This window comes from Telopea speciosissima, chromosome 11 (genome assembly GCF_018873765.1).
Source record: "Telopea speciosissima isolate NSW1024214 ecotype Mountain lineage chromosome 11, Tspe_v1, whole genome shotgun sequence".
NCBI lineage: Eukaryota > Viridiplantae > Streptophyta > Magnoliopsida > Proteales > Proteaceae > Telopea > Telopea speciosissima.
The window spans coordinates 56,675,933-56,688,594 of NC_057926.1; the positions used below are offsets into that span (position 1 = coordinate 56,675,933).

General features: G+C 40.2%; 2 protein-coding genes across 2 annotated transcripts; one reads left to right on the plus strand and one right to left on the minus strand.

Moving 5' to 3' along the window:
• Positions 1-612, minus strand: LOC122645426. Its single transcript, XM_043838730.1, has one exon. It carries the CDS (start codon positions 610-612, stop codon positions 1-3), a length of 612 nt encoding a protein of 203 aa, XP_043694665.1.
• Positions 613-5,375: 4,763 nt separating this feature from the next.
• Positions 5,376-5,723, plus strand: LOC122645427. The gene has a single exon (XM_043838731.1). The coding sequence runs from the start codon at positions 5,376-5,378 to the stop codon at positions 5,721-5,723; it is 348 nt and encodes a 115-aa protein (XP_043694666.1).
• The last annotated feature ends 6,939 nt before the right edge of the window (positions 5,724-12,662 follow it).

A 12,662-nucleotide genomic window follows, 5' to 3' on the forward strand; every position in this document is an offset into this window, starting at 1 on the left:
CTACAACCTAAAATAACGGTGTCCAACTGCATCCTTATGCAGGAGGTCAGGCAAAAGGTTAGGAACACTAGAAATACACAGATGTAACTCCTGGTTTGTGTAAGCGAAACCAGCCAAAAAATCTGCACAGAAGTTAGACTCACGAATATGGAATTGGAACACAATACGTCTAAAGGAGTCACGCAAGTCCCAAATGATATGTAAGATGTCCATGACAGGCCAAGGGGATTTCATGTGGCCATTGATGATGTTAATCACCATCAAGGAATCCGATTGGCATTGGATTTGGTCCAGTCCGAGGCTGATGGCTTTGTGAAGGCCAACCTTGATGGCCAGCAGCTCCATACGAAGAATACTGATGTCCGAGGTCCCTCCAACGATGGCGAAGATGGCCTGACTGAGGTGGTTGTGGCTGATGGTGCCATAGCCAGTAGCAGAAGATCGAATAGAGCCGTCACAGTTGATAGTCGTCCAGGCCCAAGGTGGAGCAATCCACGAGAAAGGCGTTTCTCGGCCAGAGGTGAAGGAGATGGGCAAACGCCATCTATTAAAAAAATCCCTTGAGGATGGGGAGTCCGGAACAGATTGCTGGTATCCAGTGAAGCCCAACATGGTATCCCGGATGATGACGAGGATGATAGAAGAAGGATGAAGAGCCTGGTTCTAAAAGGCCCGTTCATTTCTTTAGGCCCAAATACGATAGATGACGGCCGAGAAACAAAATTGCCTAACCTTAGCAATAAGGGAGGATCCTATGAAATTATTGGATGCCCATGCGAGTTCACCTTGCCAAGTACCAGACGACGTATGTCTAAAGCCACATAGCAGCAGGATCTTAGACCAGACGGTTGTCGAGTAAGAGCAGGTAAAGAATAGATGGTCAAGCTTGTGCCAAGTGACCTTCGGAGAAGGCTGTCGGATGACGTTCCAGGCTGACTTGACTGAAAAATGGCTGGCCAACTCAGGAGTCCAAACCACGGTGTCTTCTGACAGTCGAAGGAGGCAACGAGTCTGTTTGGACTAAAACTTGACATCCGAACAATGAACATGGAGAGGGGGAGAGACTATACTAGCTACAAAATATGGGGTCACCTTCATTCTTGCTCAACTGCTTTGTCTCTGGTCTCAGACTAGACCTCCACAGTGAGGTGCTGACCTTTCGCCCAACGACGATGGCCCAAGCCTTGGGGTTCGCCCGGCTTTAGGAGGCGAAGCTTCTCGACACTCGTCGTCCCTTCACTCGCTCTCATCAGGCCCCGTGCCCTTGCTTCTACCGGCTCCACAGTCATCATCGGGTGCTTCCCTGACCCCTACCACACCACCTCGTGTCCCCATTCGTCGATTATCACCTACAAAAATGCAAGCTCGCCGTGACAAGGGGCTTCGCTATAACTGTGATGAGCGCTTTGTGGCCAGTCACCGGTGCAAAACACATCAACTGTTCCTTCTTGAATATGACAATGACATACTTGCACCAAAGATCCACGAATATACAGAGGTTCTTGATCCTCCTGAGGCTGACTCTGTTCTTCAATCGGAGCTGTCTTACCACGCTTTAGTGGGTCACTCGTCACCAACAATGCTACGCTTCACAGGAATTATCACAGGCTCTCCGATCCAAATCCTAATTGATGGGGGCAACACCCACAATTTTATCCAGAGCAGGGTGGCTCACCACCCCGGCTTGGCTATTACGGCGGATCTGAAAGTCTCTATTCTGGTTGGCAATGGGCAGCGCTTGTCAAGCGAAGGTGAGGTAAACCAACTGGCCATTCAAATTCATGCTCATACTATTACTATTGATGCCTTTGTTCTGCCTCTGTTTGGGGCTGATTTGGTATTGGGCGTTCAATGGCTAGCTCGCCTTCGACCAGTACTCTTTGATTATAAGAATTAAACAGTCGAATTCATGTCTGGTGCCACGAGGGTTTTACTTAAGGGAGACTCCCCAACCACCCCACCACCTCTACAGTTCTACCACTTTCGACGTATCATGGAGACAGATTCTTGTGTGGCTCTGTTCCACTTAGAAGTCCATCACACTGTGACCAAGCTGCCCACCAACGATGATGTCAACCTACACCAGCTACTGCATTCCTTTGATTCGGTCTGCACTATTCCTCATGGGCTTCCCCCACCAAGGGCTCAAGACCACTCTATTACCTTACAACTAGGATCCCAGCCTGTGAATGTCAAGCCTTACAGATACCCTCACTTCCAAAAATCTAAGATAGAGAAGCTAGTTTTTGCTATGTTAGCCGATGGGATTATACGGCCTAGCACAAGTCCATTCTCTTCACCGGTATTGCTGGTCAAGAAGAAGGATGGAACGTGGCATTTTTGTGTCGATTATCGAGCGCTTAATGCCATGACAGTCAAGGACCGGTTCCCAATTCCCATAGTGGATGAGCTTTTGGATGAATTACATGGCGCCAAATTTTTTTCCAAGTTGGATCTTTGATCTGGATATCACCAAATCCGAATCCAGCCTACCGATATCCATAAGACGGCATTTCAAACACATGATGGCCATTTCAAATTTTTTGTCATGCCCTTCGGTCTCACCACCGCCCCTTCTATGTTTTAGGCGACAATGAACACCATTTTTAGGCCGTTCCTTTGCAAGTTCATGCTGGTTTTTTTTTATGATATGCTAATTTACAGTGACACATAGGTAGCACATTAGATCACCTCACCCAGATCTTACAAGTGCTCTGTGACAACTCCTTATACGCAAAAATATCTGAGTGCTCCGTTGGTCATACCACGATTGAGTACTTAGGCCATGTAGTTCCTAACCAAGGGGTAGCGATGGATAATTCCAAAGTAGCAGCCATGTTGGCATGGCCAATTCCCACCAACATCAAAGCATTACGTGGATTCCTCGGGCTTACAGGTTACTATAGGCGCTTTATCCGCCATTATGCCCATATTGCCGCACCCCTCACGGACCTACTCAAGAAGGGGGCCTTCAAGTGGACACCAACAGTGCAGGCAGCCTTTGTAGCCCTTCAGGTCGCTGTGACAACAACCTCAGTTTTGATTTTGCCTGACTTCACAATTCCATTCACCATGGAAACCGATGCCTCGAGGATTGGTATAGGGGTTGTTCTCTCTCAGAATTGTCACCCAATAGCCTTCTATAGTAGGATATTATGTCCCAAGATGCAGCAAGCTTCCGCCTATGTTCGCGAGATGTACGCAATTATGGAGGCATTTTCTAAGTGGCGTCAATACTTGCTTGGCCATATGTTTCACATTCGCACGGATCAACAAAGTTTGAAGGATCTTACCGAACAGGTAATTCAAACACCGGAGCAACAATGATGGCTATCCAAACTCTTGGGTTATGTATTTGATATCACTTACAAACCAAGCCGAGACAATGTGGTTGCCGATGCCCTCTCGCGATCTCCGGCGAGACTCCTTGGTTTCTCTACTCCTTCATTTGACTTCCTTGGGCAACTTCGGGCTGAAGTATCTGCCAACCTTGAATTACAAGCATTGTGCAATGGCCTAGCATCGGACCCTACAGCCTATGCTGATTATACATTCTGAGATGGGCTGTTGTATTATCGCCACCGCTTGGTCGTGGCTGCTGACTCCCCCTTAAGGGATTTATTCTTGCGGGAATTCCACTCCTCACCTACTGGGGGACATGCTGGAGTCCTTCGCACCCTCGTGCGTATTTCGATAAATTTCTTTTGGAAGGATCTTCGTTCCAATGTTACACGATTTATCTCCCAGTGCCATATTTGCCAACAAATCAAGTCCTCTAACAGGTCCCTAGCCGGCTTATTGCAACCCTTGCCCATCTCCACTTAGGTTTGGGAAGATGTCGCAATGGACTTTATTACCGGGTTACTCCTTTTGGGTGGGAAAACAACCATCATGGTTGTCATCGATCGGTTGATAAAGTATGGGCATTTTTGTGCCTTGCCCAGTAACTTCACAAGCAGCAAAGTAACAGCAGTTTTTGCTTCAGAAATTGTGAAGCTCCATGGTATTCCTCGCACTATAGTCAGTGATTGCGACCCCATTTTTACCAGTGGCTTTTGGCGTGAGCTCTTTCGGCTACAGGGAACGACGCTAGCAATGAGCAGTGTATACCATCCTTAAACAGACGGCCAATCTGAAGCCTTAAACAAGTGCTTGGAGATGTATCTTCGTAGCTTCATCATGGACGAACCATCACAGTGGGGTAAGTTTTTGGACTGAGCAGATACAACACGACCTTCCACATGGCAGCTGGCATTTTACCATTTCAGGCGTTGTATGGCTGTCCACCCCCAACTATCACCCGCTACCTCTGCAGTTCCTCCCCTATTGAAGCTCTGGATCATGAACTACTGACTAGGGATGCCGTTTTGAACCAAAAACAACCTCCACCAAGCTCAATCTCGCATAAAGGACCAAGCAGACAAGCACAGAACTGAGGTTCAGTTCAAACCTACCGATTGGGTATTCTTAAGGCTACAGCCTTATCGCCAACAGTCAGCTGCCCTTCGCATTAATCAAAAATTGGGATGCCGATTCTATGGCCCCTTCCGTATCATCGAACGAATTGCCCAGGTAGCATACAAGTTGGACCTTCTGGCGTTGGCATGCATCCACCCAGTGTTTCATGTCTCAGTCCTGCACAAGTGTGTGGGTTCCCCAAATGCGCACCCCAGCGCCTTACCTATTGTGCCTACTACACTAACAGCAGCTTCACCCTTAGCTATCTTGAACTATAAATACCTCTGACGCCAAGGCTCGTGGGTGGCGCAAGCCTTTAAACATTGGGAGGGGCTGCCCCTTGAAGACACCACTTGGGAAGACTTGGCCACCTTACGCCACTTGTTTCCTCACTTGAACCTTGAGGACAAGGTTCCTCCGCATGGGGAAAGCAATGTTGTAATATGTGGAGTAACAACTAATAATGGAGGGAATCATGCTGAGCTGGACATAGAAGAACTCCCAACAGCCCCTATAACCAGAAGGAGTATACGACAAAGGTGACAACCTCTGGGGTTGAGGGACTACGTGTAAGCACGCTTATGTAATGGGAATATCAGAGTGTACCATTGGCCTATATAGAGGCAGGGTTATGTACCTAAGGACAGACAATCAATTAATATTCTAATTCTCTCATCTCTTTTTCTCTCTTCTCTCTCTCCTCTTCTTCGTCTTTCTCTCAACTCTTCTCTTCTTCTTCCTATTTTCTCTATTCATTCAGATCAGAGGTACTACACCTTCCCTCCTGTACCTTTCTACAAGTGAAAAGAGTGAAAGAGAGCTCCATAGAGGGGGGGGGGGGAATGTCCAAGCAAAGAGCGCCCTTCTTTGAAAGAGCTTTGATTAATCTCTCAAATATTCCAATTTTCATGGAGAAAATGGGAAGATCCTCCTGTCCAAAGCTCGTTTTCTTGAAGAAGACCAGAAAGTTCAAGAAACTCAAGCTTCTTAAGTACTACAACTACGCCTACATTGAAGAATATCAGTTTTCTCCTTCAAACACTCCTCTGGTTCACTATTACAAAAAACCATTCAAGAAGAGAGGTCGTAGTCGAGTTATTCAGTCATTGTTCATTCTCTGCAGTTGTTTGGGTGGTATGAGAGTCGACGAAGAATATGAAGAAACAAATTTTGCATTGGAGGCTCCACCAGTTATTGTTGATGGCACTGCAAAAGAATTGCCTGAACCATTGGATTCGGATGACGAAGATGATTTTGTTGATTAGAAGGAAGAGCTGTTCATTCAGAGGTTCTATGTATTAGAACTCATAAACTATGGGACATAGAAGCAGAACAATACTAAACAGAACTTCATTATTATTGCATATTCATTCACACCTAGATTACAAAGAAGGGGCCTCATATATATAGGCCTAAGAGAAACTACTTACCTATAATATTAGGTGTATATATGGGTGAAGGAATTCACATGTTGGAAACTCAATCACCTATTATACACATTCCAAGAATAAAGGATTACAATATGATATTATACTATTCATGGAAGATTGAGAGAGATACATTGAAGATTGCATGAGATTATGAACTTGATTCCTAATATAACTAAACTACCTAATGTGTTGTTGAGATAAGGATGGAAGATCCTTCTCTTGTTCTAATACTAATATATTCCTAATTTATCTCTAATACTCCCCCGCAAGATGAGCGTGGATAGAGAAGAAACGCTCAGCTTGGATATTGAATTGAAAGGCCTACACAATCTGCAACACCCGTGTGATTGAAATGGCAAGGTCGTGGAAGACTTGGATGGAGCTCATAGGAGCTTGGGGCGGATGATTCATCAACAGAAATTTGAGGTGCCCGCGTGCTGTGGAGCTACTGTTGGTGGACAAATGAGACAAAGATTGAGAAGAAACTGTGTGCCCGCATGCTTTGGTGCTGCTACTGGTGCACTGATGAGACTGAAGATTGAGAAGAAATTGTGTGCTCGCGCGCTTTGGAGCTGCTGCTGGTGCATGTAATTGAGCTGTATGTTGTTTTTTTTTTTGTGTTGTAGTCTTAAGCCCTCTACCAGAGGCACGCCTCTAAAAAGGGACCTCAACTCAGGGCACAACTTAAGGATGACGGAAATAGATAAGGCAGAGATAAGATGAAAGACAAAAGAAAGGTGGATAATTGTGGATGCTTAGTATAACTGGGCCAACGATAGCAGGAGAAAGGTGGATAGGTTTTTTTTTTTTTCTTTCTTTTTTTGACTAAAAGGGAATTAGGCCATGATGGATGAGGTGGTGATGTTACTACGGTTGCAGATGTGAGATCTCAAAGAGGGAAGGGAGTAAAAGAAACATTGAAAATTGCATAAGATTAAGAATGGCGGATCGAGTGCTCATTGGAGCCTTGAAGGAAGAATGATGGATTGAGTGCTCATTGGAGCCAGGAAACGTTGGAGATGAGAAGATTGAAAGAAAAAAAAGAAATGAATCTCTTGCTCGGTAGAACTAGAGGCTCTTATACCATATTAGAACTCATAAACTATGGAACATAGAAGCAAAACAATACTAAACGGCACTTCATTATTATTGCATACTCATTCACACCTAGATTACAAAGAAGGGGCCTCATATATATAGGCCTAAGAGAAACTATTTACCTATAATAGTAGGTGTATATATGGGTGAACGAATCCACATGTTGGAAACTCAATCACCTATTAAACACATTCCAAGAATAAAGGATTATAATATGATATTATACTATTCATGGAAGATTGAGAGAGATACATGGAAGATTGCATGAGATTATGAACTTGATTCCTAATATAACTAAACTACTTACCTAATGTGTTGTTGAAATAAGGATGGAAGATCCTTCTCTTATTCTAATACTAATATATTCCTAATATATCTCTAATACTATGAAGAGATGAGATTGCAGATGCAGGAGTCGCTTTTGCAATACAATGAAATGTTGGACAGGGGTTGCAGTTGAAGAAACAATTTTTGCCCATTTGGATTTTGTTCATTCAAAGATTATTCATTTTGAATTTGTTCTTTTGTTGGTTTTCCTCAATTCTCCACATATATATATATTCTCCTGTGACTATGGAGATGGTCTTTTGTTTTTCTTCCATTTTTTACTTCTGGTTGTGTCACAGGTCTTTCTCGTCACTAGAAATAATTGAACTGGTTAAGTGTGTTGAAGTTCATTGTTTCAGGAAAGAAAACACTGATTGAGATTTATGACTGAAGACTTGTGTGAATCCAACTGTAGCAGCTCTGCACTTAAACAAGTTTATCCAAAACATCTCTCTACTAGCTCACCATTTGGTATCCATACTAGATAGAGGTATATTTGGCTATGAGGGTGGCTTGAGTCTTGAATATTTAGTACTCTTATGTTTTGCCTTCTTGTAATCATCTTGAAATAGCTTTTCAGAGTCAATCCCTATGAACCTATAGTAGCAAAGCAACTTCCTGCTTATTAATTTAAGCTAACATAATATTGAATTGAATTCCAAAAGACTTGTGGAAAATCTGTGCAATAGACTTTTACCCATTCGTTGTGTGAGCCCAGTTTTTATTTTTTTAAAATAGACATCTAAGTCACATGTTGGGGACCTTCCTCTGATTTTTCCAACACTTTGATTTCTTGATGTATCATCGTTTTTTCAATGTTTCTTCCTCCTGGTTTTGATGTATCAACCTTTGTTTAGTTATTTTTTCTCCTGGCTTTTGATTTATCATTTGGTTATACATTTTGGTTTTTTGTTTGATTGGGTCCCTCCCGAAGCTAATCTTTTTTGGTCTCATGTTGTATTTTGCTCTTTTGTCTTAATATATTTTTCATTTACAAAAAAATTAAAAATGCAAGACCCGCATATATTTTAAAAATGAAATAAATAAATAAATGAGAGAAAAAGAGTGAGAGATGGATGGTTAAGGACAATGGGTGCTTTCTTGATAGGCAAGGTATGGTTAAGACCTCTATGGGTGCTTCCTTGACTGTCAAGGTAAATGGGTTCAGATGGCATGGGAAAGGAATGTATTTTGAAGAGTCTCCTAGTTTTAAGGAGACTCAAAAGGAAAAAATATTATAGGATCCATGAATGAGAGAGAGAGAGAGAGTTTCTATAATGTATGATTTACTTTTCAATATGCAATTTAGAAAAAATATATGAAAATTTTGAAGCAACTAATTGGAACTCAATATCATTTCAATAAAATTATAATCTAAAAAAAAACATAGATGCATAAACCAAGAAACCTAACCTCCTTTTAGTGTATATAGTAGCAAGAAGTCCATGCAATGCATAGAAAATAGAAAAATACTAAAAAAGTTATAAATTTTTTAAAAATATATACTTTAATATCTAAGTTCTGGGGGAATTAAATGTAAGAACAATATAATCTCAAAAAATATAGGTGCAGCAACCCACCCTCATTTCATTGAATTTCCAAGTATACCTAATTTTTCCTTGAATTTTCATGTACTTTAATTTTGCATTATTGGTAAGAGAGCAAGGGGAAATGGTCGAGAATCGATGCATCAGAAGACCATTATGTCAAGGCTGAAGAACAACCTCCAGATGCCACCACTACTGCCGTTGTTTATAGTTTTAAGATGAGGAATGAATGTGTGCGAAGGGAGAGGGGATCCACCGCCACTAGATTAAATTTTCCAAATTGCCCATTAAGCTAAGAATTTTATCGTTTTGAGGAGGGATGAGGGATACTTATGGAATTTACATCTTTTTACTCTCTAAACAATTGAAAAAAAAACAGTATGGTTACAAATTCTATGTGTAACCTTCTTGGTTATGAAGACAAACTCATTACTAATAGCTACTTCAAAAACATCATACATGAAAAAAATACATATACATTCTCTACTCATAATAATGAAACAAAATAGAATAATTATAGGGTTCTCATAGCTTTATAATTTGTAACTCCATTGATGAAGGTTATTTTTTCAGTTATCAACAATCTTATAACTCCATACCTACTTAATCTATTATTAAGGGATACTCCTATCAAAGAAAAATCAATAAGCTTACATATTGTTCAAATCATTGGAAACCCTTTTTAGCTTTTTTTATGTCTACTCAAACTAAGAAATTATCCTAACATTGAAGCAACTAAAAAATAATAAGACTCCATCATTCAAACCAAAATGAAAATAGAAATACAAAAAATGAAAATAAATCAATTTCAAATCGAAACATTGTCAATGTGAATAAAGTAAAAATACCAAAGTTGTCTATGCTTCCAAAACAAAATCCTTTGTCTTACTTTTAAGCTAGTACCTCTTGTGTCAAGCATAGCCCAAAAAAAAAGGACAAAGTGCATCAATAGATTATAAGCCTAAAAAAAAAACATGGAAAACAAGGGTGTTTGGTATGCATTCTAAGTCGATTTTGCATTCTCGGATGATAAAAAGAGTTGTTTCTATCATCCGAGAATGCAAAATCAACCTAGAATGCATACCAAACACAACATTAGTGAAAGAGCCCGAATTGATTGTCGGGTTTCCTTGCCTGAATTTGATTATTGTTGTAATGTTGGTTAACTGTAATGTCAAAGTTAAGTTTTCTCTTCGTACTGCACAGGCATTCCCGTATCCAATTCTTCCAGTTGTAAGGAAGTCAGTGAGTGCGGAAGGTTTCTTCTGAGACTAATCCCGACTCAACTAAGCATGTCTGTGTTGGCATGAATACCAAGTTTTGAATACCTAGTGAGTGGGCTATCTCCTGGTGGGTCCACATGAAAGGGTTTATTCACATTTTCATCCAATCCAATGAGACAAGCGCTTCAAACTTGTCCTGATGTTTTTTATTCAAGCAACCTTCTAAAAAGGTTGCTTTCAGTTGCTCGGAGATTGTTTGGCAAGCAATCTCTTGTTGTAGTCTAGGGCAATAGTCTTTGTAAGGCGTGAAAGCTCCATGTGCTGCGATTCGTTGGGACATAACTTTTATTTATTTTACTTTAACACCTACTCTCTTTTTAATTTCACACTTTCATCATAGCTTAAAAGCTTAAAGATATTTATTCGAGTTTAGACTTTTATATAGAGTATTATATATTATTTAGATCGAAGATATTCCAGTCTTGTTTGATAATTTTTTTATTTTCTTTTGAAGAAAAAAACATTAATCAGTCGTGTGGTTCTTATGTCTGAACACAAATCAATGTCTTTGTGCATGAAAAAACCATTCAGTCCCAAATGAAATTTAAAATTGAAAAACAAACCAATGCCTTTGTGCACACTTTCATTAGCTACTACACTAACGTAGGGGGCTACACGACTAGTTAGTGTTCTCTTACCCTTTTTTTTGTCATTTTGTATAAAAATAAAAGGATTCCACCATGATTAGAAACAGCTTTATTCAAAACGGAAAACTAACTTGAGATTTTTTACTATAAAAGTCATATTTGATAACCACTTAAGATCTTTAGAACCAGTTCAATAAAAACAATTTATCATCCGTCCAAGCTAGAGATAGAGAAAAGAGGTAAAGAATTCCAGAAATCTGAGTATATTTTCCCATTTTATTTTTGGTAAACGAAATTTGAGTATATTTGTGCACAAGTATTTCATAGAGATGTATTAGTAAGTAGGAGAAATTTTCTTAGACCTACAAGATTAAAAAAAGAATTACAAGATAAGTAAATTTTAAATTTGTTTTACATCCACAAAATTAGACTTTGAAAAGATTTACCTAATCCCCAAATTAGTTAGTGCTCTTCCTGCCCAATAAGAAAATATAACTAAATTTCCTAAAATACCCTTTGAAATCATTTTTTCTCTTAAAAAAAGGCTTAAGAGAATGCTTAATAGCTTAACTGTTTGCACAACTCATTGAGTTCACTCTTCTTTCTCTACCAAATGTTGTCTCATCAAAGGGGTTTGTCATTCACGGGATATCTAGAGCTTTTGAGATGGTTTGGGGGTGGATTCGGGTTAAGTGCTTCATGATCTTTGTTCCACTGGAATTGATTTATGTGGCATCACCTTTGCCACTGTTGGAAAAAAGGATTGTGTGGCTCGAAGAACTGATTTCACTCGCTGAGAAAACTGGTCCATGGTAAAGATCTTGAGATCACCAATCAGCTCTTCTTCCAGAAAGGCTTTGTTGCCTTAGCGACATTGACTGAAATCCAGCTTAATCAAAGGGATTTAAAAAAAAAACAATAATAATAATAATAGCAATGTAAGAAATCAAAAGCTACTCTTGATGAAACTATATAATAGAAGAGAGCGACGGTAGTAGAGAGAGTGGGGGAGGGGTGAAAGAGAGAGAGACAGAGAGACAGAGAGAGAGGGAACAGACTCGTGTTGTAAAATGCTACGAGAGGGAGGCGCTACCAAGAGTGCTTCATTTTGAAACAATTGAATTTGACTAGCTATGCTGCCATTAATGGAGTTTTCCGGTCACCATTACCCAGTTGATGCCAGAATTTCCCCCTCCCATGCATCTCCCTACTCCTCGGCTCCTCTCGTCCATCTCACGATGAGGCCTTCTCTCTTGTGAAATTACAACAATAGTCTTTCTATTATATTGACACGCCATTGTGCAATGGGTAAAAAAGTCTGGTTATGAATTTTGTTTGTAACGAGATAGAGAGAAACACCTAACCAGTACGACTTTCGATAGTCTTGCAAGTTTCTAGAACAAAAATCTGGGAAATTCAATGGGTTGTGCAAACAGTTAAACTATTAAGCGTTATAATTAGCTTTTTTTTTAGGGGAAAAATTGATGTCAAAGGGTATTTTAGTAAGTTTAATTATATTTTCTTGTTGGGCGGGACGAAAACTAACTAATTTGGGGATTAGGTAAATCTTTTTAAAATCTAAATTTGTAAATGTAAAACAAATTTAAAATATACTTATCTTGTAATTCTTTTTTTAATCTCGTGGATCTAAAAAATTTCCCCCAGTAAATATAGGTGTACTATTCGGGATTTTGTGACATCTAAAGATTCCATTGTGAACATGTCATCTAGGATAACTGATGCGTTCTTTTGGGGGGAGGGGGTCTAGAAAGTGCTTTCTCATCAAGACTAAACAAATATTTGTAACAGAAATGGATAGTATTGAAATAACTAATTAAGGGAAAAAAGATCTCTGTCCGGAAGTGTGGCCTATGCTAGCACTCCCATGAATCTATCTCTCTCCTCCCCATGTGAAAAGACACCTCTGCCACC